Source organism: Aulonocara sp. 'chitande type north' Nkhata Bay, linkage group LG22, assembly GCF_057382095.1.
Source record: "Aulonocara sp. 'chitande type north' Nkhata Bay isolate Kocher_YH1m ecotype deep benthic linkage group LG22, A_spYH_male_GT1.1, whole genome shotgun sequence".
NCBI lineage: Eukaryota > Metazoa > Chordata > Actinopteri > Cichliformes > Cichlidae > Aulonocara > Aulonocara sp. 'chitande type north' Nkhata Bay.
This window is the reverse complement of record NC_141364.1, coordinates 34163639-34190610: the sequence shown is the minus strand read 5'-3', so window position 1 is coordinate 34190610 and position 26972 is coordinate 34163639. Positions and strand designations below refer to the sequence as shown.

General features: G+C 43.9%; 1 protein-coding gene across 1 annotated transcript; it reads right to left on the bottom strand.

Annotated features, from left to right (window-relative positions):
* Positions 1-397: 397 nt before the first annotated feature.
* Positions 398-9902, bottom strand: nr1d2b (nuclear receptor subfamily 1, group D, member 2b). Its single transcript, XM_086279245.1, has 8 exons — positions 9541-9902; positions 7253-7483; positions 4880-4968; positions 4380-4524; positions 3000-3700; positions 2448-2633; positions 2158-2368; positions 398-1639 (listed from the first exon to the last, which is right to left on the bottom strand). The coding sequence occupies exons 1-8, from the start codon at positions 9557-9559 to the stop codon at positions 1443-1445; spliced, it is 1779 nt and encodes a 592-aa protein (XP_086135371.1). The 5' UTR covers positions 9560-9902; the 3' UTR covers positions 398-1442.
* Positions 9903-26972: the final 17070 nt, after the last annotated feature.

Below are 26972 nucleotides of genomic sequence, written 5' to 3'. Positions count from 1 at the left end.
GAGAATATTCACGTGTATGCGAGACGATTAAAATTCAAACTGAGTTCTGTGTCGCCTGCTTCAGAGATCACTGTTTTACTCAAACTGCACTAAAGCTGCACGTGGTCTCAGATAAAAGTGCGCATATTTTTATATTTTTTTTTAATCACACGGAGAAACAGTAACAAGCAGAAAGTTTGATTATCTGAGTCATGCTCAGGAACAGCTCCTCGTAGGCCTCCCCCGTCCTCCTCATGATGCATTTTGAAAATGAAGACGCAGGTCAGAGGTCAGAGGATGGAGACGAGGCAAAGGCTTCTTAACTGCCGAAGAGAACATTTTCCTACAAATAGGTAAGATGCAGTCGTCATGATTATCGGGAACGACACGTTTTAAATAACCACAGCTTGTACACACCATTTAGAAAATTTATTCATTCATATTATTTATATACACACACATACAGTTATGTTTATATGATAATATATTTCTATAGAAATCTATGCATACTGCATCCTTTCAGAACATGTCACTGCAATAATAGAAGTCGTGGAGAATAAAAGGCTGAGTGTTTCACCAGCAGCTCTGCTCATGTCTTTACATTACAAACACTTTTACAATCAGACTTATGTGAAATCGTCATACATGGACCTGCATCAGCTACAGAACAGAGTCTCTGTAAAAACGTAGAGACGTGTAACGAAGCGTGCAGAAGCTGCTGGTGACTACGAGGTGACATTTCTGTCCAGACTCTCGGAGATGTCACGAGAAAGAAGACAAAGTCCACAATTTCATTTCATGGCTTCAGTCTTCATTTATACTGATCTCAGTAAAGAGCGACTCTGACACGTTCGATTTGTCACAATGCCCAAATAATTTAGAACACAAAACAAACAAATCATGGCACGAACACACGTGGATGAAATCAAGCGTCTGCTTCCCAAATCTGTCCAAAGACGCCACGTTCAGGTTTCCCTGCTGCTCCAACTGAAAGCAGCTTTCCTGCACAGACTCCTCAGTTTCAGCTGCTTTTAAAGAGAACTTTACCTCCAGCGCGTTTTTCGTCCCGCGAGAGCAGCACCAGTTCAATTTAACGTGCACCACCGCAGGGAAACGTTTAGACTCAGACCCAGAAGCAGTCACATATTGCACTATGAATGCAAAAATACCATCGACACTATACAGGAAAGTGCATCTAATCTTTGTACAGCTGCTACACACAAACACGAGAGACATGTACACCAGTCAGAGTGTCTGTGCGTCTGCATTACCGTCACACAGGCCGTCACGCCCTACAGTACAACTTCCACTTGACTTTTTAGACAAAGAGCTAAACCCAAAGGCCCGTGCAGGTGTGGTCGGGTGGAGCTGGTGCTCCAGGCGGCCTTTAGGGCTGCTTTTGTCTCGGGTGCAATGTTTTCAGGTGAAGTGGGGGCGGACGGCGTCAAGTACTTTAGGAAAGTTCAGGAATGGACCTTGAAGGCGAGCAGCTGCTCAGAGTGCATGTTGTTGAGGGAACGCAGGTCGGGCAGCTTGAGCAGCAGTTTGGTGAAGATGGAGGCCTCGTTGGGGTGGTTCTTGGTGATGAGGCTCCGCAGGGCGCGGATAAGCGTCTCCTGCAGGGCCTCCACGGAGTTCACGTTCTCGATGCCAGATCGATCTGGGAGAGGAAGAGGTAGCAGGGAGGAGAGGCCTCAGTTAGCGATACGTTGACAAACAAGAAAAACGGCCGTGTGACCCGCGTGGTTAGTCGCAGTCTCGTGTCAGGTTAACGTGTTTGTGATAATGACATGATGGACTGTCACTCTACAGCATATGATTGACCAAAGTCAGTGTTCAGCGTGTCCGTGATGCTCTAGGAATAAATGCAATTTTGCACAAACTGAAACCGTTTGCCTCACGTGTGCTCAGGTCACAGCAGAGGAATATTTTAAAGCCTGACTCAGTTTAAATGTGTTTACACTGAAACAGCTGAGCTCAGTCCTGCTGTGAGTGTTCATCAGATAAACAGCAGGTGGCGCCAACTCGCCAATCTGTACCATTACAGTGCAGTCAAAGCTCAGGCAGGAAAAACAAAGTTAATGAGCCAATTTTTCTACCTGTTCTCATCATTTTGGATACAAACACTGACGGTGGTTTATGCGTCGCTATCAGTGGATGGATCGTCTGATAACCCACCTGCAGAGACCAGAACCACAGCAGTAAACAGGCTCATCTCCTCCTCACTGAGACCCAGGTTCATGAGCTTCTCACTAAAGTCAAACATGGAGTTGAGCAGGTCCCCGGCCCCCAGGGCCCTCAGACTGTCCACGCTGTACCTCTTCCCTCCGAGAAAGGTGACAGTGCGGTCCTTCACGTCAAACAGCGAGGCAAACCGAACCACCAACACCTGCAGGCCACAGAGTGCCCCAGATTACTACAGACAGACTAAACAAGACTGCAATACGTAAGAAAATTCAATGAATTACCTCAAAGGTGCCAGCCTTCAAAAGGCTGACCTGGTCATGCTGGGAAAGCTCTCTGAAGCCTGGGATCTTCTTGGCAAACTCGACCACCTCCCTGACCGCCGGGGTGAAGCTGTGGGAGAATTCCTCCCACACCTCGTGGCCGGACTTCTGAGGGTCCACGTGAGGCGAAGTGTTCATCGGACAAACCTGCGGATCAGAGCGGGCCTTCAGTTTGGACACGAGTGCATCCACACCTCTGAAACCTCCTTTTCACTAACTAATCACAGACACGATGGCTTCATGCTGCTGTTGGGACAAACGGAGTGATTTTCATTGCGCTCTAAAACAGAAGCTTTGTTTTGGTGAGACTTCTAGAGTTTGTTTTTGCCCTAAAAGCAGCTGTTCTATTCACATCTATTCATGCATACAGAGGCAGGAGCATCTATCCAAACAACAAACAGACACTTTCATTTAAAAGGCTTTTTATTTTACAAAGTCCGCTTTTACACCTTGACATTGATTTTTAATGGCTTGCCTAAACTGTTACCATCCACTGCCCTCTGTTCAGCTTACCAGATGCATCCTGTTGCCTCCTCTCCACAGGGCGATGCTGCACGATCCATTGGTGGAGCCTTCTGTGGACGGTGCCCTGAAAGCTCCATGTGTATATGCTGGAAAGTGGCTGGTGGCAGCCGTCCTGGACAGCCCGAAGGGGCACTGGTTGACCTCCTGACCCTGGGGGTCAAGGCTCAAGGTGGAGTGCCGGGCCACCGTGACCGGGCTCTTGCGGTGGTCCCAGGTGCCCTGCCGCTCCTGCGTCTGGTTGTCGGTGGGGGTTTTGGCGAGGCCACAGCCGAGGGTGTTCGCGGGCTGCGAGGCCTGGGATGGCAGGCTGCTCTGCTCCTGGTTGTACATGAAGGTTTCCTGGTGGGCCCTGGTCACCGAGCCGATCACCTCCTCCTCGCTGCTGTCCGACGCGCTGGGCGAGGCCGAGCTGGGGCTGGTGTCCATCGACGCGGCGGGTTCTGGGTCTAAGCTGGAGTCTGATTGGCTGGAGTGAGGTGAGGAGGAAGGAGAGCAGGAGACGGCGGGGACGGCATCGTCTGAGGTAGGCTCGGTGGCGCCGGCTGGCAGCGGTTTAACAATGGGCAGGCTCTGGCTGCTGTACAGCTGGCTTTGCAGCTGGCTGTTGTTCATCATGTTGTTCATGGCGCTCTGCATCTCCAGCAGCATGCGCTGTTTCTCTCGCTTCGGGATCCGGCCGAAGCGTACAGCTGAAGAGCGAGAAGAGAATCTCCTTGATTTTTGCCCAAGTCTCAGACATTCGTTAAACAGGAATTTAAAAGGAGGACATCTTACTCTTCTCCAACCGTTAGCTTCACACCTCATGATTACTGCCTTCAAAACAAATCCAGTCATACTGAGAATTACTGCCCCTTAACCATGTCATCATTAAACTCCAACGTCCTTCCACAGTCAGTGATGCTGGACTATTTCCATCTGTCACTACTAACTGAGCCAAAAGGACTAATGAACGGCATCTTTTTAAAACAAAAATAACAGAAAAGGCTCAATTAAAAGTTTGAGCTTCGTGATTTCTTTGTTAAAAGCGTTTCTTAATGTTGTATTTTGAACACTTTGGTTTTCATGTAGCGCTCTCCTGCAGAATGCCTCATTTTCCATTCACACGCATTCACACAGGTACGTTGTTTCTCTGCTAACACTCACACGAGCAGAACTCTGCCTGAGGAAACTTTGGCAAGCAGACGGGGGAATCTAACCACCAACCGTCTGACTAGAAAATGACACTTATTCGCTTTTATAGCTTTGAAATTGACCGTAACCTGTTTTACGTGTTAGAAAATGGCGTGCTGAGCGTTACTCTGTGAAACCAGCCTCGCTAATCTCTTCACCGAACACAGCGCGAGTCAGTGAACGAGCGCGGGTACTCACAGTCTCTGGACATGCCCACCAGCAGGCATTTCTTGAAGCGGCACTGCTGGCAGCGGTTCCTGTTGATCCTCATGATGGGGCAGCTCTCGTTCTTCAGGCACTTCTTGTACTGGATGTTCTGCTGGATGCTCCTCCTGAAGAAGCCCTGAGTGTGTTCACAGACACAGGCAGCTTACTTTTGTCCTCTTTCTTAGATAAATGAACAGTTTCTACAGTGTGACTTATAACTGTCTGAATTATGTGCGTGTTCGCCCTCTAAGGAGCGCTGTGGTATGTAGCACACTGTTCTCCAGCTAACTGGGCCACACAGCACCATGAAGCATGATGGGTAACAGATATAAATAAAGGCAGAGTGAACTAGTTTCAGTCTGAGCTGTGCAGATGGCTAAAGTGACCCGCTTCAACCAAAGACGCCGCAACGCTCGTGTCTGTGTCGCACAGAGACTCATCCTGTGCTGCCTGCGAGTTCACACTGCGTCGTATCAAAGAGGCAGCCTCACCTTGCAGCCCTCACAGGCATGGACGCCATAGTGAAATCCAGAGGCCACGTCCCCGCACACTTTACAGAGCAGCACCAGGCCGTTGATTTCTGAGAAATACAAAAACAAATTCTTACAGTTTATCTGGAAAAAAAAACAAAACTGGGAACCCACCGATTATTCCCAACGAGGTCATCGAGTCATTACGCCAGTGCTCCTCCTGAACAGTAGGTGCCGCCACTCACAAAAAACCCCAAACCCTCTGCATCAGTCCTGGTACAGGAGTAGAAGAAGAGGAAACTAAACCACTCTCAAATAACCTGCTGTGCTATATTATGTGCAGGGCTCGCACAATCGCTAGCCCGACGTCCCGGAGCTAGCGATATCTCTGGTCGGGCGACCAAAATCTATCTCAGCCCCGCCCGTCGGGTTATCATATAGCCTGACGGGCGGGGCTGAGATAGCTAGCTAGCTCCGTGGGGCTAGCGATTCTGCGAGCCCTGATGTGGTACAGTTCACATCCCTGCCCGTCACTACAGCCTCAACATCACACTGCTGTTTCTGATAAACTGCTCTGTGAAGGTTTATGTTGAGAATTTATTTATAGACACAAACACGTCACATGTAAAAGTCATTAGCCGTCTACAGGAAGCTCGTGCTGGCTCCGTCTTGGGTTTCTCCTAAACAGCCTCTGGTTTCATTTCAACCGTCTTCAGAGAGAGAACATTAGTTGTGAGATGTTCTTGGTGCAGTGACGGTAGGGCTGAACGATATATCGCATTTGCGATAATATCGCGACATGATCAAGTGCAATTTTCTAACCGCAAAGGCTGCGATTATACTCTGGACATGTCCAAATTCATGGGCTGCATCCTCCTGAGGCCACATTTGTAGACCGATTACGTCACAGCGACGCGCCGAAGGCTGTCCAAATTACTACCATATCCCAGAATTCATAGCGCGGCCCAGCCAAACTCCAGTTTCCAGCAATGGCGTCCGCTACTAAGTTTTAAAATTACTCATACTAATCTTTCTGGGTCACAAAATAAACTTTTAACATATTTTCAGGCGAGAAAGTAGCTGTGTAAACATCAAATATCTGCTCGGTTTATCAAGATATCCCATATTTGCAAAAGTGCTTCGACGTTTTCAGAGGCGTCTGCTACCCACCAGCTCGACAGCTAGCCGGGAGCTCGAGGGTTACTGATGCGGCCGAGAACGGCACAACTCCCGGCACATCATTTTCAGATCACCGCGGAGTTTCGCTGCTCGGGTTAAACGTGATATATAAGTCACTTAGACAACCTAAAAATGTTATTGTTGGGCTTTTTTCAGTGTTTTGTTTGTTCGTGAGTAAATCGGTTTGGCTGAGATTAAAGTTATTAGATTAGATAAAATAAAACTTTATTAATCCCCCGGGTGGGTTCCTCCTTGGTTTTCACACAGCTGACTAAACGTCAAACAGAAAACTTATTAAACAGAAGTATGAGACAGTCGAGAATTTACACCAGTGTCTGGTTATATTTTAGATAGCAAGAAGCAGACGGCCGAGTTTATTAAACTCCACCGAGACAGCGGTGACGCTAATCAGAACTAGACCGTCCAATTTCACGCCTTTAAACTTTAAAGGCGTGTTTGTGTGTGTGTTTATACAATTGCTATTATGTTTGCACTTTATGTGTAATGTTACTGACTGCAGAGATCAGTAAGATGTGTGTATTTTTTATTTATTTAATATTATTTTTTAATTGAATGACTGTCTAGTAGTTCACAGATGTCGAAAAACTGAGTGTGGTAAAGCCACTGATTTTGTTTATGTATATTTCTGCAATCTGCACATTGTACTGACTTTCATTTTAATGTTTACACCAGGGTTCCTTGTCAGCACTTTATGCTCAGATGTTTGTAAGCTAAAAATAAACTATTGTGTATGTTCAAATATACTGTTGTGATTGAAGAAGTTAAATAAAAATGTCAGTCATCAATTCATGCATCACCTCATGTCATCATAACAGAGGTCTGTCTTCCAGGAAAGAACAGTTTAAAATTAATGTAATATAGTATTGGCCATACTATATGATGTATTGCTTGTCTTTGTTTAATAATACAGAAGACAAAGACCTTAAAAAATAATCGCATATCGCATCGCAATCGCAATATTGGGGCAAAAAAAATCGCAATTAGATTATTTTCCATAATCGTTCAGCCCTAAGTGACGGCGGCTGAAACAAGCTACCTGGAAGTTAAAATGTCAACATTTGTTTTGGGCAGATTCCAATAATGTCCTTGAGATGTTTAAGTCATATAATGCTCTCACTGGCCTGACATGCTGCACTGATTCCTAGACTTAACACAGGCAGCATCTGAAGACACATATGAGAGTGTCCAACTTACTTGTGATGCCAGTCTTTGCTGTGGACGACGAGCGTCCACCTTTCTGAGTCCGTGGCAATTTTAGGCCTCCTACGGCCATCGTGGGGTCGAGCGGCTGCCTCAGCTGTCCGTGGCTAGGCGGGGACCCGCGGGGCGGGGAGGACGACTGGTAGCTGCCATTGGAGGAGTCGCTGTGACACGACTCTGGGCTGGAGGCAGAGCTGGACGAGCTGATGTAGGCTATTACGCCTCCTGGCGAGCGATCAGCAGAGAGGGGAGGAAACGGACTGTGAGAACAGGGACTGTAACAACGAAGCAAAGCCTACTGTGTGAGCTTGCACTGAAAACTTCTCATGTATTTTATGAGGAAAATAGACAGTATCAAAGATGAATGTAGCTCCTGAAACGTGACCTGTATTGGTCTAATGGTCTGCAACCAGCCCTCGTGTCCCTGTGACCTCTGTAAATGCTTTCCTCACTTTACTTTCAGGTCATATGAATCCATTCAGTCAATTATGGTCTTTATTAGAGTCAATAAGGACGCTCACCCAGGAGCTGCTCAGTGGCTAACCGCTCCTCCAATCACAACCATCAGAGGATGAGTGTGTGGTTCAGGACCCACCCCGTGCTCCTCATATGCAGTCTCAGAACAGCAAGACGGCAACGGAGAGAAACGCTCAGCTGAGGGCCTGACAGACACCTCAGTAATGGGTGACCTCACTGTAATAAAATGAGTCCATCTCGTGCCTGATAACACATTTCTGATTTGATTTTAATGTGCACTTTATCAAACTTTACTGATTGTTTCTGCATTAGGACAAAAAGGAAACTCACTTCATCGTCACACTCTACTGCAATCACAAGAAGCTACCAGATGTGCGTGTCTTCTTTTGCTCGTTGTCAGTTACACCGTTTATTTCATCGGTATAACCTGAGCCCTGTTTGAACGCTGTAATGTCGCCATGCTTTCTGTAGGTGGCGCTTTTCTCCCTGACTTACCCCCCCAGCTACAGACACCTTCCCTGTGTGAAAACCAACCAGCTTAAAGTAAAGAGGGCAGACGAGAATACGACAAACATTTCTTGGGCCAGTAAACGCCGCAGAGACGGGCTGCTGCACCAGGGAGCTCCACCCTCAGCACAGGCTGACCTGATTTCTTCCTCTCCCATTCTTTATGATTAGGTAACAGCGATTACATAATGTCAGCCTGGCAGGGGTGTGTATGTAGTTCAGTCATTCACAGTCGTAAAAACAGATCGAATACATGCCTTCATTTATACACTTTTCATTTTAAAAGAAATATATAAAAATTGTCCCCCATTAATACACAGCAAAGGAAAAGTATGAGGTGAAAAAGTGCCAGTGATGACTCAGAGCTCACGCAGCCTCTTTGAATGCTTCAAAAATGAGGTTTAGTTCATGGGATTATCAGGTTACTGTGTATCCAGCATCATGAGTGAAACAGGAAAATATGAGTCAAACCTGTAACTAACTCAGTGACCGTCTCCAGCTCTAATGTTTATCTAACTCTGCGTAATTAGATCATTTTATACGAGCTGGAAACAACCGAGGCTGCGTTTACGGCCCTCGGGAAATATCTTCGTTCGAGTGCTGTCAGCGGACAGACGATGAGCTCGAGAGTTGAGCAAACGAAGACAACTGTGGACTTCCGGTTTTTTATTATTATTTTTTTATTCAATGTTGTTTTTATTAAATCAATGGTAACATAGAAACTGAATACAGCGGGTCATATCGCGACGTTTATTATTAATCATGTTACTAACGTACGTTTCTTACACAAAAAGCCTTCCCCGTCCCATGAGCAAAGCACCACAGCTGCTGGTGTTGGGGTTTAAACGCACCCCACCTGGAGCACGCATGCGCTTTCCCCGGGAAAACTAGGTCAGCTCGCGTTGCCATGAGAGGCCTCACGTGTATCACGGCGAGACTGCACACATCGAGCTGGGAGAAATTATGCAACGCCTACGTCACTGCACCGCGCGGCCAATGAGCTGAGACGCACGGGGAGCGTAAACACAAGTGCACATGGCTAGGCTGGCGGGTCCATGTGAGCCGAGATGACTGCAGTGCCACGGAAGCCAAACACTGGTGTAACAACAACCGCCCACGGTGGCCCTAACCCACTTTAACAGTAACAAGTGGGTTCGACAGAAAGTCCACAATAAACAAGAAATACAGTCAGAATGTGACCGGTCGTGTTACTTTTCCGGTTCGACTGAAGCCAAAGGCAGGAGGTAAGTACAGTACGCCCCCCGTCGCCGGGTGCAGATGCTGTCAGGCGTACTTACCAGCTTTGGTGGACTCCATGTCCTGTGAGTCTGGGGGTTTCCTCCTCTGCTACCTCGGTGCCAAAGCCGTTTTCTCAGTTTTAGTGTTCAGCAACTGAAAAGTCGCTGATTGGTCCCAGTAAGAGAAACTAACCGTCTTTAAGTTTGAACCAAAGACATAAGCCTAATTCAGACCCTACACGCTACGGTCGGCTTTACAAGCAGCCCGGTGGAGATGTACTTTCCCCCTAAAACAACCAGAAAATCGGCCGAGGCGACGATCAAATGTGCAGCGTTCACTCGTTCCTGGAGCTCCAGTCCAGGCGTGTGCTCGACGGCTTTCTGCTCTGTTTCGAGTAGCGATCAGTGTGAAAACCATGTGACCCAGTTCACTGACTCCTCCCTCCCCTCCCTGCAGCTTTGCACTTGTGTCAATGTAACCCACTGACATACTTTCACCAGTGAAACGGAGCAAAGATACTCGGCAATGTCAGAAAAGACGAGCGGGTTGCGACTAGTGGTGTGCGGATCGATACTGAAATATCGATTCTTCCGATACCAGCAATTTATGTTCTAGAATCGATTCTCATATTATATTATCGATATTTTAGTACTCTGGGGTAAATTTGTAGTTTTTCTATTCAAATGAACGCAGTGGAAAGAAACTATACAATTCGGATCGTCTAATTTGGAAGGAACTACTTCCTCTTACGCCTTTCATAGTCATATGCGAAATACGGCTGTATAAATGTGTTGCAGCCCCTGGCATGCACACTCACAACAATGGCTGAGCGCAAACAGAGTCCTGTGTGGACACGTTGTTGTGGCAACACCACTGACCTCGTCAAACACCTCGGAGTAAATCACATCACAGAATATGATAAGCTTATGTTGAGGCGAACTGAAGAGGAGGACAGGGACAGGTGCTGCTAGGGCGAGACAGACATCTCTCGCAGAGTCCTTTAGTGCTGCAGGCAGGCAGCATGTTCAAATGGCGCACAACGTCAGTTTTTTTTATTTCTATATGATTATTCTGCATTATTAAGCAATAAAAACAAGTTGTCTGATGTCCTCTAATCATTATGAAGCAATATGGTTATGTTATTATTACAATTACATAATACAATTATATATTGTATTATGAAATGCAATGAAACATTAAGTTTTTGTACAGAGTATCGGTATCAGATCAGTATCGCTGATACCACCCTGAATTTTACTTGGTATCGGATCGGAAAGGAAATCAGTGGTATCGCACATCACTAGTTGCGACACAGCATCTCCTCCTGATAGCGTTTATCATATGCTGAAACATTTCATTGAAGTCCAAAAGTTTCAGGACACCTTATATTTATCTATGTGACAGTGCACTGATGTTCCTGCTAAAGCTTCCACTGCAAGTCTGAAAGCTGCAGAAAAGACCACTTTGATTAGATTGAACACAGTCGTGCAGGGACACCAGCATTACTATTACTATTTAAAATGTTTGACATATAGTTCAGCTGCAACATAATATCTTTTTTCTTTCCAAAGTCAACTTCTGCACTTTTGTCGATTTTGTAATAAGTTTGAATCTAGAGAAATGGACATTTTTTTAAAATCTCTTTTGTAAATGGACGGTTCGTTTGAGCAAAGCTTTTTCTGCTCCGGTCCACTCACGCTACAAAGAGTTTGATACTGTTCGTATAAAAGATGTAATATCTTCTGGGTCTGAAAAGTGAAAACACAGGTACTTTAAAGCAGTGGTGAAACACTACAAAGGCTGATTTACACCATGGAGCCCTGCTCTAAAAGCTGACGTAGATGCAACAGTTTCTGGGAGCTGCGTTTAAGAAATAAGAGCTGAAAGTTAACGTTTTTTAGATCATGTTTAGCACCATTTTGCCAGAACGTAGCATCACAGGGTCAGTAGGTTTGTTACGGCTCTTAGACTTACATTAGTTTACGTTAGCAAACTAGTGACAGAACCGATAACTCACTCGAAAACAAGGGGACTAAAACTAAAAACTAGTCTAAGACAGGGGTGGGCAAATCCAGGCCCCGAGGGCCGGTGTCCCGCAGGTTTTAGATCTCACCTTGGGTCAACACACCTGAATCACATGATTAGTTCGTTACCAGGCCTCTGGAGAACTCTGGGACATGTTGAGGAGCTAATTTAGCCATTTAAATCAGCTGTGTTGGTTCAAGACACATCTAAAACCTGCAGGGACACCGGCCCTCGAGGCCTGGAGTTGCCCACCCCTGGTCTAAGAGGACCATATTTGTGCTGCCTCTGGCTGCAGCAATGAGTTTTATGTTAAGAAACCAGGACATACTGTCCCGACATTCACCTGTTAGGTATAATGTTCATGTTGATGAAACACAACTTTATAAATGAGAACAGTAATAACAGGAAAGTTTAGTCTGTACAGGGTTTTGAAAAATCCCCATTTTGACACTCAAGCATTAAGTGCTCAGAATGAAGTCATGTTTAAGAATTACTGTACGCCCTGGCTGATATCCAGGCATGGCTCTAACTGTAAATCAGCCCATCTAACAGTTGAGGAACACCCACTCGTGTTCTGCGATTGGATAACAATCTGGTTTGAGTGGGCACCTCTGTTGGTGATCTTTATCAGGTTGAGAATGATACAGAACCGTCACTAAAGCATTTAGATTTGGTACAAATGATGGGCGTGATGACCATCTTTACCTTCCCCGGCTGGCCAACCAACAAAGATTAGTCTGTAGTCTGGGAGGACGAAGCTTGTAAGGAGCTGAAGGATAAAGCAACCACTCTGTTTGTGATTATGTAACAAACTAGAAGGCTACTGGAACAATGTTGTGTGGACAACTCTTCATATTGTAAGATAAAAACTTAATGGGATCATATTAGGAAACTGGTCCCATTAGCTTCAAAAGGCAAATCTCAGAACGTCTTTCACTAAACTAAGTCTTCAGCAAAACAGCAACCTAACAAAGAAATGTCAAAGAGAAAAAAGTAGAAACTTTGACTTTAAGAGTCATGATCTTTATCCAGTAAAATGGAGAACATGTGAGGAAACCCACCAACATCTTACGGCTGAAGTTCGTCCGAATGAGCTCAAGCCATCGAGGACTGAACAACAGCTACAAGAACTGTTTAGTTATTACTTCACAAAGTTGCCCCACAGGATACTGAAAACAAAGGGTTTTTTTCTCATAGAGATGTTAATTTTATACTTAATTAAATGAGTAGCTAGCCCATTGGCATGGTAGTTAGCACTGTTAACTCACAGCAAGAAGGCTCCCATCCAAGGACCTTCTTGCTGTAGCTCAGGAGGTAAAGCTAACTGGTTTGATCCCTGTGTGCCGATAGTGTTAGGGCAGCTGTCCCTTTAAGAGTTCTGATACCTGGTGACATCACAGGAAGCAGGAAGTAGTAAGGTTTAGTGAAGTTTGCACATGGCCAAGGAGACTGCCATGAATCCACATGCATCTGCCTTCAATCCTTCGTCTTTTGGAGCATCGTCTGTATGTATATTGTTTATTTGATGCTTATCTGTAGTTCTGTGGTTGTATTTTGTGACATGAGGGAAGTTTAATGTGTAACTTTGATACGTTGTTGAAACCACATGTTTAGAGCACGGCTAATGCTTATTCTTGCAGCTAAAGTGCTACGCTACGTTGATTTAGATTATTGTAGACTTGTAGGTACAGTGTATATGTAAGATTTAAAGAATATACTGTAATTGTAATTGTGTTATGTTTGTTTCAGCTTCACACTTTCTACATCATTAAACCTGTGATGGTAATGGTCTTCAGAGTCTTGATGGAAGAAAAGTGTTGAACCTTGCTGCCGGTTCCTCTTCTGTGCAGTGTGAAGAGGGAAAGACAGTACACCCTGGCTGCACCAGTCTGTATGCCAAACATCACTGAATGTGTGAATGTTAGCTAGAAAGCACTTACACAGAGAAGGCTTATAAAAAGTGCTTGTATAAAGGGTGAAGGAGGCAAGTCGTGTATAGTGCTTCGAGTGGTCAGACTAAAAGCGCTGTGTAAGAACCATCTACGTCTATCTGGCCGAGGCCTTTACATGTGGAGTTCACTCCGGCTTCCTCCCACGGTCAAACATCCAGGTAGTGAGGACAGGTTAACTGGTGAGTCGAAATGTGAGTGTGAATGGTTGTCTGTCTGTGTGACAGACTGTCAACCTGTCCAGGGTGGGATAGGCTCCACCCCCCACCTGCAACCTAAATTGGATAAGCGGAAAAACGTGGATGGAATAAATGACTAAATGCGTCGTTGTATAACTGGGTTGTGCGTTAGGGTACATGAAAGTTGTCTTATAATTGATCCTCCTCTCCTCACCTCAGCTGGTCACATGGCTGCCCCCCTTTCTTCTCTGCATCCATCCTTCTTATCTGAGTTCAGATTATAGCAGCAGCGCTCTCACTGGTCTGTATGTAGGTTTTTCACACGTTGCTTGAATGAAACAGTGTAAAATGTCATGTGTTGTAGTTCATCTATAGGACCATGTAAATTCAGTAAGTGACCATGTAATTTGTTTAGAGAACGTATGACAGAAGCTTTTGGTTTTATCAGCTGTGGGTTGGTGGAGGTTTACCAAGAGCTAGTGTGACACTCGCACAAATCTCTGATGTTACACAGCAGTGTACTAGTGTATCTGCTGCATCCTTCAGTAAAAATAAATGAACCAAGCCGTCACATGCATATGAAAACATGTCAACTGTATCCAACTCTGAACCGCTTCTACTGCTTACAGCATATGAAGCACGTAGCTGGTAGATTTACTGGAACATTCAGAAACTGAAGAGTCACAGCTTTGTCAGACTCACTTAGCATAGAGTCAAAACGAGAGTTAAAACATACTAAATATGTGTGATGGTGATTTCTGTCCCTCTGATCACAACTCTGTTCTGTTTTTGGTTAAAGATGTTCACACAAACATCGGAGTAGTTTCTGTGGTTCCCCTGTGAGCCTGCAGCTCACTGCGTGGTCTACAGTGCATCGTTGTTGCGGTTTGTGAACGCCTTCATCTTGTTTTCAGAAGCACGGGGCACGCCTTAAAGCTGAGCAATATACCTACGAGAGAAAAGAGTCTCATTAAGAATGAACACTGTGGATTTTTGACAACCGGCAGCTGTTTTGGAAAAACAGATTCTTCACAATGTTTCTTGTAAACAGAATTAAGTTTCCTCTTCACCTGACTGCCACAGAGGCCGGACTCATACCTGTATGCTGTAGCAAAGACACGTGTCAGTCACTCAGGAATACAACACAGTGTAGAAATGTATGATTTCAGATCTTTTAATGATATCCTGGTGCTGGGCTGTGTGGTTCTTCTCCACCATCATGGTGATGATCGGCTCCTCGTGGTTTCACGTGCTTCACCCTCACCTGTCTTGTCGGCTCATCCGCAGTATCTCGTCTGGAAGCTCGTTCAAGATTTCTCTGAAATGACCACATTTCACTTCACCTGCTTCTCTCTGGCACCACCGCTCTGCCAAAGCTTCTGCTAGCCCGTCCTTACCTATTTACTCTCCACTTAGCTGCACTTTATTGAACATTACTGTCAGCTGCCAACTCCCTCCGTGCCTGGCCGACTTCCCCATAACCCCGCCCCTTTACACCTGCCCACTCCACAATAAAGTTGGTCTAACTGCTAGCACCGCTCCAAGCCTGCTCCATGGCCCCAGCCCGAACTCAACCATGACAGACGCAGGGCCTCACATCTGACTCAGGACACTTTGTTATACAGATCATCACCTCTCTGCCACCGTGTGAGACAGTTGGGGTAGTATTGTTTGTGAAGAGTAACAGCTGTGACACCTTTAGTTTTTATGTTATTTGTTTATTTATTTATTGCAATTTAAGTTTTGGTAGATTTCCTGTGATGTCTACTCCTGGAGGGCTTTGGCACCATGTGAACACCTGTGGATGCTTTTGTATTCGTCTTTTTTTCTTGCTGAAATTCTGCATTCTGCTCCTGCTCCATCAATCTTGTGAAAAGGAAATGAGTTTTGTGAATCTGTATTTATAAAAAAATGAATGTTTTCCTTCTCACTGTCACCAAAGCACCTGCTCAGAGGGGCCATGTGATTGTTGGGGTTTCTCTGGATTATTGCAGAGTCTTTACCATATGAAGTGCCTGCGTGACTGTTGTTGTGATTTGGCACAATATAAATCAAATGTAATTGAATTCAAACTCTGATGATGTTTTAGGTTATGGCTGCACGGTGTACACATGAAAGACCTCGCCTCAGAGGGTCACAAGCTAAGATCAGCCCAGTCTCACCCCCACAAAATACAAGCACTGCATAAGGAAGAGCATCCTGTGTAAAACTTATACCAAATCTAATAGATCCACCCACTGTGGGGACTTCTTGGGAAATAAGATAAGATAGAACTTTATTAATCCCTCGGGTGGGTTCCTCTGGGAAATTCGGTAAGGGGAACAAGGATGAAAGTAAATTCACACTAGATTCAGTCAAACACAAAAACTCTAAAACAGTGACAGATAATAATAACTATAAGAAGAATATGTTTACGTCTCGATGCTCAGTCATCTATTTAAATAAATCTCCAAAGGTTGATTCTGTTCATCTGGAAGTTTTCAGTAGGAGAAACGTTTCATCATCAGGTGACGTCTCCAGTCTCAGCTGACTGCAGGCTTCCAACCTTTAAACAGGACATTTGCACAATGACTGAAACCAGCAGCACTGAAGGAACAATGGGCTGTGAGGTCAGTTCCTTCATCTCATGACCATCGACGAAACGTTTCTCCCACTGAAAACCTCCAGATGAACAGAATCAAACTTTGGGGAATAGTATTCTTGCCTCCACCAAAGAGAGTGGGGGGGTTTGATCTTGCTTGTGTGCACGTTTGTCATTCTTTTCGCCTGTGAACACCACAGTTCACGAAGTTTTGAAGCACAAGTGTAGAGTGGAATCATCCATCTTAATAACTCACCCTTGGAAAATTGAGAACAGCCTCAGAACTTAGCAATTATGAAGGCACATTTAAAGTATCATGTCACATTTGACCTTTGACCTGTACTTCTGAAGGTCATAATCATCATAATAATCATGCCATGTAAAGCTCTGCTTCTAGCTGCCATTGTTTGTGTTGACAACATATCAGCATAAAGGAACGATCTGACCACTACTGTGAGCCCACAGGTCAAACTGTCACCTTTAAAACTCTACTGCTGTTGTTTATATTAGTAATATTAATGAAATGATACCTGTATGTGGGGACTCATGTCACATTTGACTCTGATCTCACTTTTACATCTGACTTCCAAAATGTATTATTTTCAGTGCACTGCAAAGTCCTTACAGGACATGAAAACTACAAAGAACAGCAAATGTACAAAATATAATAAAAGTATTAAAAGTAAATACGGCCTGGAGGGTGGAGCTGCCTGGGTGGAGGTTTTGTTTATCGTGCAACACCTCTGCAAATACACACACTGCATCGTTTTAAGCTAGCATGACATGAAAATGCTTGACTACACACACACACACACACGCACACGCACTGCACCGTCTCAATCTCTAATTTCTTTCTTTCTTTTGTGGTTGTTTGTTTGATTTGCTCTGTCGTGCAGGACGGGTCAGGGGTTAGCACTACTATGCAGACTAGTTTACAAGCAGACAATAGAGAGGCAGTAACGTGAGAGCTGTCTGCTGTTCTCAGGTTTCTCTTTCACTATGTAGGTCAGGAAAACAATGTTTTAGCTAAGGTGTTGTCATCATGACCTAGAAGGTTTGTTCACCTAGTAGTCAGCATACCAGTACTTTAATGGGGACGAAGTGGCCTTGCATTTACGTCATAAGCCTTTTTCACCAGTTAACCATGGAAAGTCTCAGAGAATCAGGTTATGGTCCAACAATGTCCCTGGTCAGCAGTAGCACAGAAAGTCCATATTTGTTCTGGGTACTCGCTTTGATTTAAGCGAGTACATGCATGATAGAGCTAGCAGGAGACTGGGAACAGGCTGGCCGCTCGATTAATGTGTAGCTAAAGGAGTTACTGGTTATACTGGTGATCGTCTGACATTGCTGCAATTGTAATAAGTAGCAGTAGAAAGTAAGAACATGACACATTTGGATTTATGAAGCAAATGTGTTCAAACACCCTGATGCTGAAATATCGGAGTCCTTAAAATAGTCATTGTTTACTCTGATGACAGCTTTGACATGAACATGGTTGTATCCACCAAAACTGTACAAAACTGTCAAAATGTTACTTATTAAGATAAGATAAGAGAAGATAAGATAACCTTTATTAGTCCCACACGTGGGAAATTTGTTTTGTCACAGCAGGAAGTGGACAGTGCAAAAGTTATGAGGCAAAAATTAGAATACAATAAGAATAAATACAGTACACAACTGTACAGAATAGAATAAAATAAAATACTATATACAGTAGAATAAAATAAAATAAATATACAATAAGATAAAAATAGAATACAAATACAAATACTATATACAACTGAGTAAAAATACAACGATGCCAGAAAGGATTATTGCACTTAGTATTATTGCACATGTGTGGATGTGTGTGCTTGATCAGTTAAAGTCTTTATTATGGAGTCTGACAGCAGTGGGGAGGAAAGACCTGCGAAATCTCTCCGTCCCACACCGTGGGTGCCGCAGTCTCCCACTGAAGGAGCTGCTCAGTGCTGTCACAGTCTGCTGCATGGGGTGGGAGATGTTGTCCAACAGGGATGACAGCTTAGCCGCCGTTCTCCTGTCACTCACCACCTCCACTGGGTCCAGAGGGCATCCTAGAACAGAGCCGTCAATAATTGTCAATAATTATTACTTATTATTGACAATCTTGACAAGACACAAATGAACAACTACAGGCCGATCTCAAATCTCCCGTTTTTAAGTAAGATCATTGAAAAAGCAGTTTCTCAACAGCTCAGTTACTTCTTAACACAGAATAATTGCTACGATGCCTTCCAGTCAGGTTTTAGACAGAACCACAGCACTGAAACCGCTCTGACCAAAGTGTTTAATGACATATGTCTGAATACAGACAGTGGAAAAATGTCAGTCTTAGTTTTACTGGATCTCAGTGCAGCATTTGATACAGTCGACCACAACATATTACTCAAACGACTGGAGAACTGGGCAGGTCTTTCAGGAACTGTACTAAACTGGTTCAAAACATACGTAGAAAACAGGAAATACTTTGTATCAATAGGTAACTTCACAACTTGCCTTGCCTATTAGAGATGTCTTCAAACGTTTGACTCACATGGACTGTTACATAGTTACTTGGTTTCTATCTGGTTTTTACATCAGTTCTCAAAGTTTAAACTAGATTCATCACTCTTTCTTTCACCAAGAGAATCCAGTGTTTTGTTTGCCAAATTTGACTTGCAGGTAGAAAACCTTCGACGTGTTTGATGTGAGGTTGTTTTTCAGGAGACGGGGTCGGTCCCTTAGTTCCAGTGAAAGGCACTGTTAATGTTTCAGTATACAGAGACATTTTGGACAATTTAACGCTCCCAGCTTTGTGGGAACGGTTTGGGGATGGCTCCTTCCTGTTCAATGACTGCAGTGCACAAAGCAATGTGGGTCAATGACTTTGGTGTGGAAGAAGTGGAGTCCTGACATCAACCTAAGAGAACACCACTGGGAATAATTAGAGCAGAGCCTGTGAGCCAGGCCTCCTCCTAAACCTCACAAAGGGTGGGTGGACGTCGCATTAACCCTCAATTCAATTCAATTTTATTTATATAGCGCCAAATCACAACAAAAGTCACATGTTCAATATTTTACCTGCTGTAAATTGTGGACGTTTAACTGTATTTTCACAAGTTTCCTATTGATAAAGACCTGTGGTCATTTACAGTACACCAGTAAATATATCCATATCTTTCCTTATATATTCATATTATATTAGAGGCATTATTGTGTCTAATCATTTTTTAATCATAAAATTCAAACTAATTTCACCTTTTCACCAACAGATGGAGTCTTTCCTCTACTTTGTGCTAGTTTCAGCTATGCAAGAATGATTGGAACTTATTATTGGATCTCCCACTGAAACTTTAAAATAGATGTTTTTAGGAGCAGCACACGGGAGACATGACGGCTGCTGCTTACTGCTGTAGCGCAATATCGTTTTTTGGGTTTTGCTGAATTGCATTTTATGTGTATTTATACTTTTATATTCACTATTTTAATCTGTGGAATGAATGAATGAATTTAAGTATGCTAGTCTGCTGAAATCCAGTTCCTCTGTACAATGCCTGAGTACAGCAACAATAAAGGAATCTTTATCTTATCTTATCTATACTGTAGCTATCTTGTTTGACCTGGATACATTTTCATCCAGAACCTTTGCTTTTATGGAGGTTTATGGCTGCACACAGGCTTATTGCCTGCCACAGATTGTAGTAAGCTGTATATTAGTTATGTATCAGTCCACTCCTGATAGCACAAATGAAACTTTTATTTTTCTGGTATTTGCATGAATGAGATAATTTATTAAGGTTTTTTCTTAAATGACTGATACATTTAATACAAACACTGGCCCAGTTACAGGTAACATCTATCTTAAACTGTGTCCTGAAAAGGTCTCTTGCATGTCAGACTGAATCACTAAACGGAACAGGACCGAGGTTTTAACTTCTTAGATGACATTTAGGATTTGGCCTTGAGCTCTTGCAGAATTCCCTCCTCTTGTGCGTTTCATACATCATATATCATCACATGCTATATATTATATTTCCAAAGCAGAATGTATCCTGAGGGAGAACCTTAGTGTTTTTAACAAATGTAAACATGTGACTGATATCAGGTGGGATTCCCTGCACAGCTGCTGGGACTGTAGGATGCGGTTAAAAGCAGCTGGGATTTGTTGCGTGGAAGTAGAGGTGGGAGTGCGTTGATCTTAGAATGGTTGGTCAGTGCTGCTCAGGTCATCTATAAGACGTATGGTGAGATACGTCTTATAGATGCAGTAGCGCAATCTGAATACTTTTTTCAAGTAACAAGTAATGTAAGGGATTACTATTGCAGAAAAAGTAGTTACATTACAGTTACATTCCCGTAAGCACGCTGCGGTACAGTGTTACTAAACTGTGATTTTGTTTGTGAGAGTGTCTCATGACAATGACGTACGAGCGTGTGACGTCCGTGGCAGCAACAGACGTGGATAACATGGAGTGATGGAGAGAGTACGACCGTGCAGCGTTGCGGAAGTAATCAGATTACTGTGAGTTTGAATCTGTTAAAAGTGACACAAACATCAGCGTCTGCTGTTCACTCTGTGTGGGAAGGAAACTTCTTTCTGCAGCGAAAAAATGAAACTTCAAATCTGAGCGAGCAGCGAGCGCGCCGCCACGGCAACGTGACATTCACAGAGAAACCCCCGGACCCCCCACTGACATGACCGCTGTGGGCAAACCTCCACCCGCCCCACTCCTGATAAACAGGTGGCAATAGATTTAAGAGCTGCTGAGTCTTTGATTCTATTTATTTTCTGCTGTTTTACTCGCATCTATTTGAAAGAGTGTAAACACAAAACATGATTTTATCTGCTGGAACATGCAGACGATAGGTTTCCATGTTAATGTCTGTTAATGGCAAGATGGTGCCGGTGTGTGTGGCTGCTCGTCTGTCACTGCCAAGTTTGTTCCTGTTTATGTTATTTCTAATTTGTGTCATCCATGAAACAAAGTCTCTGCTGAGGTATGATCGCCAGACACTATTGGACCTCAAACCTGTGGTCCAAAATATTGTGTCCTTTGGAGCTGGTGGGCAGCAACCCCTGCCCCCATTTGCATCGGAAACCCCGGGTTACCTGTACCGGGTTCCCACACTACCTTCCCGGCGAAAGCGTCATTGTCGCCGGGGTAAACGAAGCGGTCGCCTGGTGAAGCTAAAGGTTTACCTAAAGAATTATTCTGCTGTTTTCCGACCAGTGCATGGATTCTTGCCAAGGCTGTTTGCGTCTCGGCGTTTTCTGGACCCTGTTGATGCCTGTTTGGTGCCTGTGGTCGGCTTTGATGATGATGCTCCTCGGCCTCGCTGCCCATGCCCTCCCAGGCTAAACCTCCGCTGTCAACATTATCGGAACCTGAGATCGCTGCGGCGGGTTTCTGGACCTCCTGAACCCCGAGCTCCAACTCCAGCTCCAGCTAGGATTGGCCTGGTGAACGCCAGATCACTTTTAAACAAAACTTTTATTCTTCGGGACTTCTTCAGTTCCCGTGATCTGGATTTTCTGTGTGTGACTGAGACGTGGCTGAGTGTTGGTGAGTCCAGTGTTCTATCTGAACTTTTACCTGTGGATTGTTGCTATTTTAACTCGCCACGGACGTCAGGCAGAGGTGGAGGCACAGTGACTGTTTACAAAAAGGATTTTAAATGTAAGCAGTGTTTTCTACAGCCTTCGTTCTCCAGCTTTGAACTTACCTCGTTTGAGGTGAGTCGTACAAACCCGGTTTTCTGCGCTGTCATCTATCGCCCCCCGAAATACAATAAGAACTTCATAAACGACTTTTCTGATTTTTTAGCTGGGATTATGCCCAACTATGATAGAGTTCTTATTGTTGGAGATTTTAATATACATGTATGCTGTCCTGATAAGCCACTGGTAAAGGACTTTTTAAGCCTTATTGACTCTTTTAGCCTGGTACAGTCCGTACGTGGCCCTACACATGAGCACTGACACACATTGGACCTTGTTCTGTCGTATGGTCTGCCTGTCACTGACTTGGAGATTTGTGACTGTGCACTCTCAGATCATATGCCTGTGTTATTCAACGTTGGTTTGACATATACCGCAGTTAAACCTGGCGCTGCTACTCGGTGCTGTCGGGTTATTAACCCCGCCACTGCTGTGCAGTTTTCTGCTGCTTTTAATCAGCTCGGCGGCCCTTCTGACTTTGTCTCCTCTGATACAGAAGAGCTAAATTCCTGGTTTTATTCTTGCTGTCAAAAAATCATGGACTCTGTGGCTCCTTTAAAAACCAGGCAGCTTAAGGCTAAACCTGAGCCTTGGTTTAATGAGAGCAGTCGTGCTGTTAAGAGGGAATGTCGTCGAGCAGAACGGAGGTGGAAAAAGGATAAACTGCATGTATCATTTCAAATTCTCAAAGACTGCTGGCATCGCTACCAGAACACTGTTAAAGAGGCAAAAAGGGAATATTTTGCAAATATTATTTCTTCCAACTGTCATAACCCACGTGTGTTATTTAGGACCATTGACACTGTTCTTAATACTCCTTTGAATGTCTGTTTGGAAGTTTCTCCTGAGATTTGCAATGGTTTTCTGAACTTTTTCATTGTAAAGGTTGTCACCATCAGGGCTCTTATCACAGCTCCTGACTCTGACCCCTCTGTCTCTGTCCCTTGCGCTGCTGTTTTCACTCAGTTTGAGCTTGTGACGCTCTCCACTTTAGAGGATGTGGTTCGCCATATTAAGCCCACAGGTTCCCCACGGGATCCTGTCCCTCCACAATTCTTTAAAGAAATTTTTCCTAGTATACAACAGTATGTCCTTGACATTATTAACAGCAGTCTGCCTTCTGGTGTGGTTCCTGCACATTTCAAACATGCAGTAGTACAGCCACTGCTTAAGAAACCTGGCCTTGATCACACAGTTTTAGCGAACTATAGGCCTATTTCCAAGCTGCCTTTAGTCTCCAAGGTTTTAGAGAAAATTGTTTTTAGTCAACTGAAAGATTTTCTAGATGAAAATGGCATCTTTGAGGTTTTTCAATCAGGTTTTAAAACCCTTCACAGCACAGAATCTGCATTACTAAGGGTTTTTAATGACATCCTTCTGGCATGTGATTCTGGTAACCATGTTGTTCTTGTCTTGCTTGAGCTAACTGCTGCCTTTGACACCGTAGACCACAATATTCTAACTTCTCGATTACATGATGTAGTGGGTATTGGTGGCACTGCACTCAATTGGTTTAGGTCTTATTTATCAGATAGAACTTTCTCTGTCAGCCTTCTCGGTTACGAATCGTCTTCTGCTCCTCTGTCATGCGGCGTCCCACAGGGCTCAATTTTAGGGCCACTGCTCTTTTCATTGTGTCTATTGCCTCTGGGTTCTATCCTTAGAAGGCATGGGATCTCATTTCATTGTTATGCCGATGACTGCCAAATTTATTTGCCACTAAAACACAAGGATGGCATCTCCATAAAACCTCTCTTAACATGTCTAGATGACATTAAAGCTTGGTTGGCTCTAAACTTTTTAAATTTTAATGAAAAGAAAACAGAAGTGTTGGTGTTTGGACCCAGTGGTCCCTGTGAGTCCTCCTCTGTTGTTTTAGGATCCCTGGAAGTCTATTTTAAATCTGTTGTTACTGACCTTGGTTTTAAGTTGGACAGTGATTTTAAATTGGACAACCAAATCAGAGCAGTGGTGAAGTCCAGTTTTTATCATTTAAGGCGACTGGCAAGACTAAAATCTTTTCTTTCGAGGCAGCACCTTGAAACAGTGATCCATGCTTTTATTTCTTCCCGCCTGGACGACTGTAACTCACTTTATGTGGGGGTCAGTCAGTCATTGCTCTCACGTCTGCAGCTGGTTCAAAATGCGGCTGCACGACTCCTAGCAGGAACTCGAAAAAGAGAGCATATAACCCCCGTGCTGGCCTCTCTGCACTGGCTGCCTGTGTCTTTTAGAGTTAATTTTAAAATTCTTATGTTTGTTTTTAAATGTCTACACAGTCTTGCCCCGCCTTACCTCTCTGAGCTTCTTCATCCCCACACACCCTGTCGGTCTCTCAGGTCAGCTGACCAGCTGCTCCTGGAGGTACCGAGATCCAGGAGGAAGCTCAGAGGGGGCGGGGCCTTGTCTATCGTGGCTCCTAATTATGGAATAATTTGCCCATGCATGTTAGAGAGGCCCCTTCACTGTCCACTTTTAAATCACGTCTTAAAACCCACTTTTATTCCTTGGCTTTTAACCTCAGTGAGACTTAGTTTCTCTTTTAATTGAAGTAGTTATTTAATTAATGATTTCACTCTTCTTTTATTTGTTTTTTATTTATATCTCATGTAATTTTATTTTACAGTTCCAATGTACAGCACTTTGTGTCAGCTGTGGTTGTTTCAAAGTGCTTTATAAATAAAGTTGATGATGATGATGATGATGATGATGATGATGATGCATAAAGTTAAAAAGATGAAAACTAATAAAACAAGTTTAAAAAATACTTTTTCATTGGATTCAGTTTCATATGATGGATTATGCAGAAACAGTCGAACACAGCTGAAAGCTAACACTGTTGCTTTATTACATATTCAGGTTGTAACTCATGTTTTTGAAAAACAACTAAGTAACTAATTACTTAATCAGTAATGTAACAGGATTACTTTTTGGAGATGTAATCAGTAATTAGTAACTAATTACTTGCCCAACACTGATGGTGAGGGGTCCAAACTCTAGCAACCACAGGTAGGCCTGCAGTCTGACAGCAAAGTGCTCCAGAAGCACAAAATGATACTGTGTAGTCTTTACGATCAGTCAAGCTCTCGTTGAAGAAAGATCTTAAATCTGATTCTGGATTTAACGGGGAACCAGTGAAGTCTGTGGTCTCTGTTTGCTAGTCCCTGTCAGACTCTACCTGCAGCGCTCTGGATCAACCACAAGCTTCTTAAGGAAAACCGAACTTCTTTTCCTGTTGGGTCGTTTCATGATCAATCTCAGAGTCAGGATGTTTGACGCCTCAAACTTCATGAGCACAGAATGACTAAAAATATAACTGCAACAAATAATCATTTGCTTCCTGTTTCTATATATATTTCTTTTTTTCTTTGACCAACTTTGAGCATCAGTGTCACAGTTTTTATCATAGTTTCATATAAATAGAGTTTTACATTCACTCAGTTTTGGCTCTCTGATTAATCCAGGGGTGTCCAACCCCAGGCCTCGAGGGCTGGTGTCCTGCAGGTTTTAGACGTGTCAGCTGATTTAAACGGCTAAATGACTTCCTCAACATGTCTTGCAGTTCGCCAGAGGCCTGGTAATGAACTCATCACCCAGGGTGAGATCTAAACCTGCGGGACACCAGCCCTCGAGTTCCCCACCCTCTGGATTAAACAAATCCTATGGCTCTTACCCAGCAGGCATACAGAACTCAGACAGAGCTGATGTGGGTCAAAATCATCCAGGTGTGTTCCCTGCTAACCCTGCAGGTCGAGTCCTGTTGCACTGGTTATTTCACAATTTAGACTTTAAAATCACACAAAAAATAACCAAACCACTTGAACTATACTGAGCTGGTGCTGATGTTGTTTTTATGCTTAGCCTAAAGCTGCACCTCTTCCCGTGTTCTCAGTTGATGATAGTCACCCAACAGGAAAGCAGCCGGGCATCCAGAGGAAGTGTGGTGGAAATCCAAATCGTTCTGAACCAACCGTCTACCACGGCACAAACGAGCAGATGAAAAGCACAGAATGAATTCACAGGTTGGACTTCAGTCCTCCTTCTAGTGTCCCTGCTGGAACCTGGAACTGTGAACGAACTTCTACGGCCCACCTGCTCACTTCACTTCAATTTGTCCTCAGCACATCTTCACATGAGCATGAATCCCGTCACATACACAGGAATACTTTTACTTCTTAAAACTCTGTTTGGATCAGTCACCATTTATTTGTTTTCTAAGTCATCCAGTGTGTCACTGTCACTCTTTCTGCACCACACAGGTCAGACTGTGCAGGCTCTCAGTGAGGCCTGTTCTATTAGCATCACGGTTATTCTAACACCCGATCCTTTGTACTGGTTAATGTAAACATACTTTTTATTTATTGTATTTTATTCAACATGAGCAAAACTGACCCAGTGTCTTCAACCCCAGGTAACGTGACAATACACCCACCTAATACAGAACTTAATGAACCTTGGGTGGGGAAATATGGAGCATGAAATCAATATGGGGGGAGACGCTGATTGAAGCACCCCTCGTTGCCAGACTGAGTATTTCAAAATCTGCTGTTCTATGGAGCAAAGCATGTGCCAGGTACCACTCCTCACATACTTATGAGAAACCGAAGCAACAGATTTGCTAAATGTTTCGTGGGATGGCAGGTTCAGAGTTTGGTGTAAACAACGCTCAAGCACAGAGGCAGCTCGCCTCCTCCCAGCGTGTGATGGCTGTTTGGGCTTCTTAGTACCAACTAAGAATCACTTCGATTACAGCACTAAGTACAAGGAAACTACAGTGCTTCTAAAAGCCTGCAATAATAATTAATGTGCAATAATAACAGTGTGCAATACACATACTTATTTTTTTATTACCAAGTTAATATACTGTGTTGTGTTGTTTGTGTTGCGTTGTGATGTCTCATATCGTGTCGTGTTTTTTTTAAATGATAATCTCTTTAGTTTTTAACTTACATTTTCAAAGACGTTGAGCTGCAGCTCATCTGAATTATTTTTCTCCAGAGTGCCACAGGTACAGAAAGCTCCCAGTTATTTTAAA

Excerpts from the sequence above, each read along its gene's own strand:
- nr1d2b (XM_086279245.1), bottom strand. Across the intron at positions 4,525-4,879 it reads ATGCCTGTGAGGGCTGCAAG|GGCTTCTTCAGGAGGAGCAT; the intron begins GTGAGGCTGCCT and ends GAACACACTCAG. Across the intron at positions 2,634-2,999 it reads GAGGCAACAGGATGCATCTG|GTTTGTCCGATGAACACTTC; the intron begins GTAAGCTGAACA and ends TCTGATCCGCAG.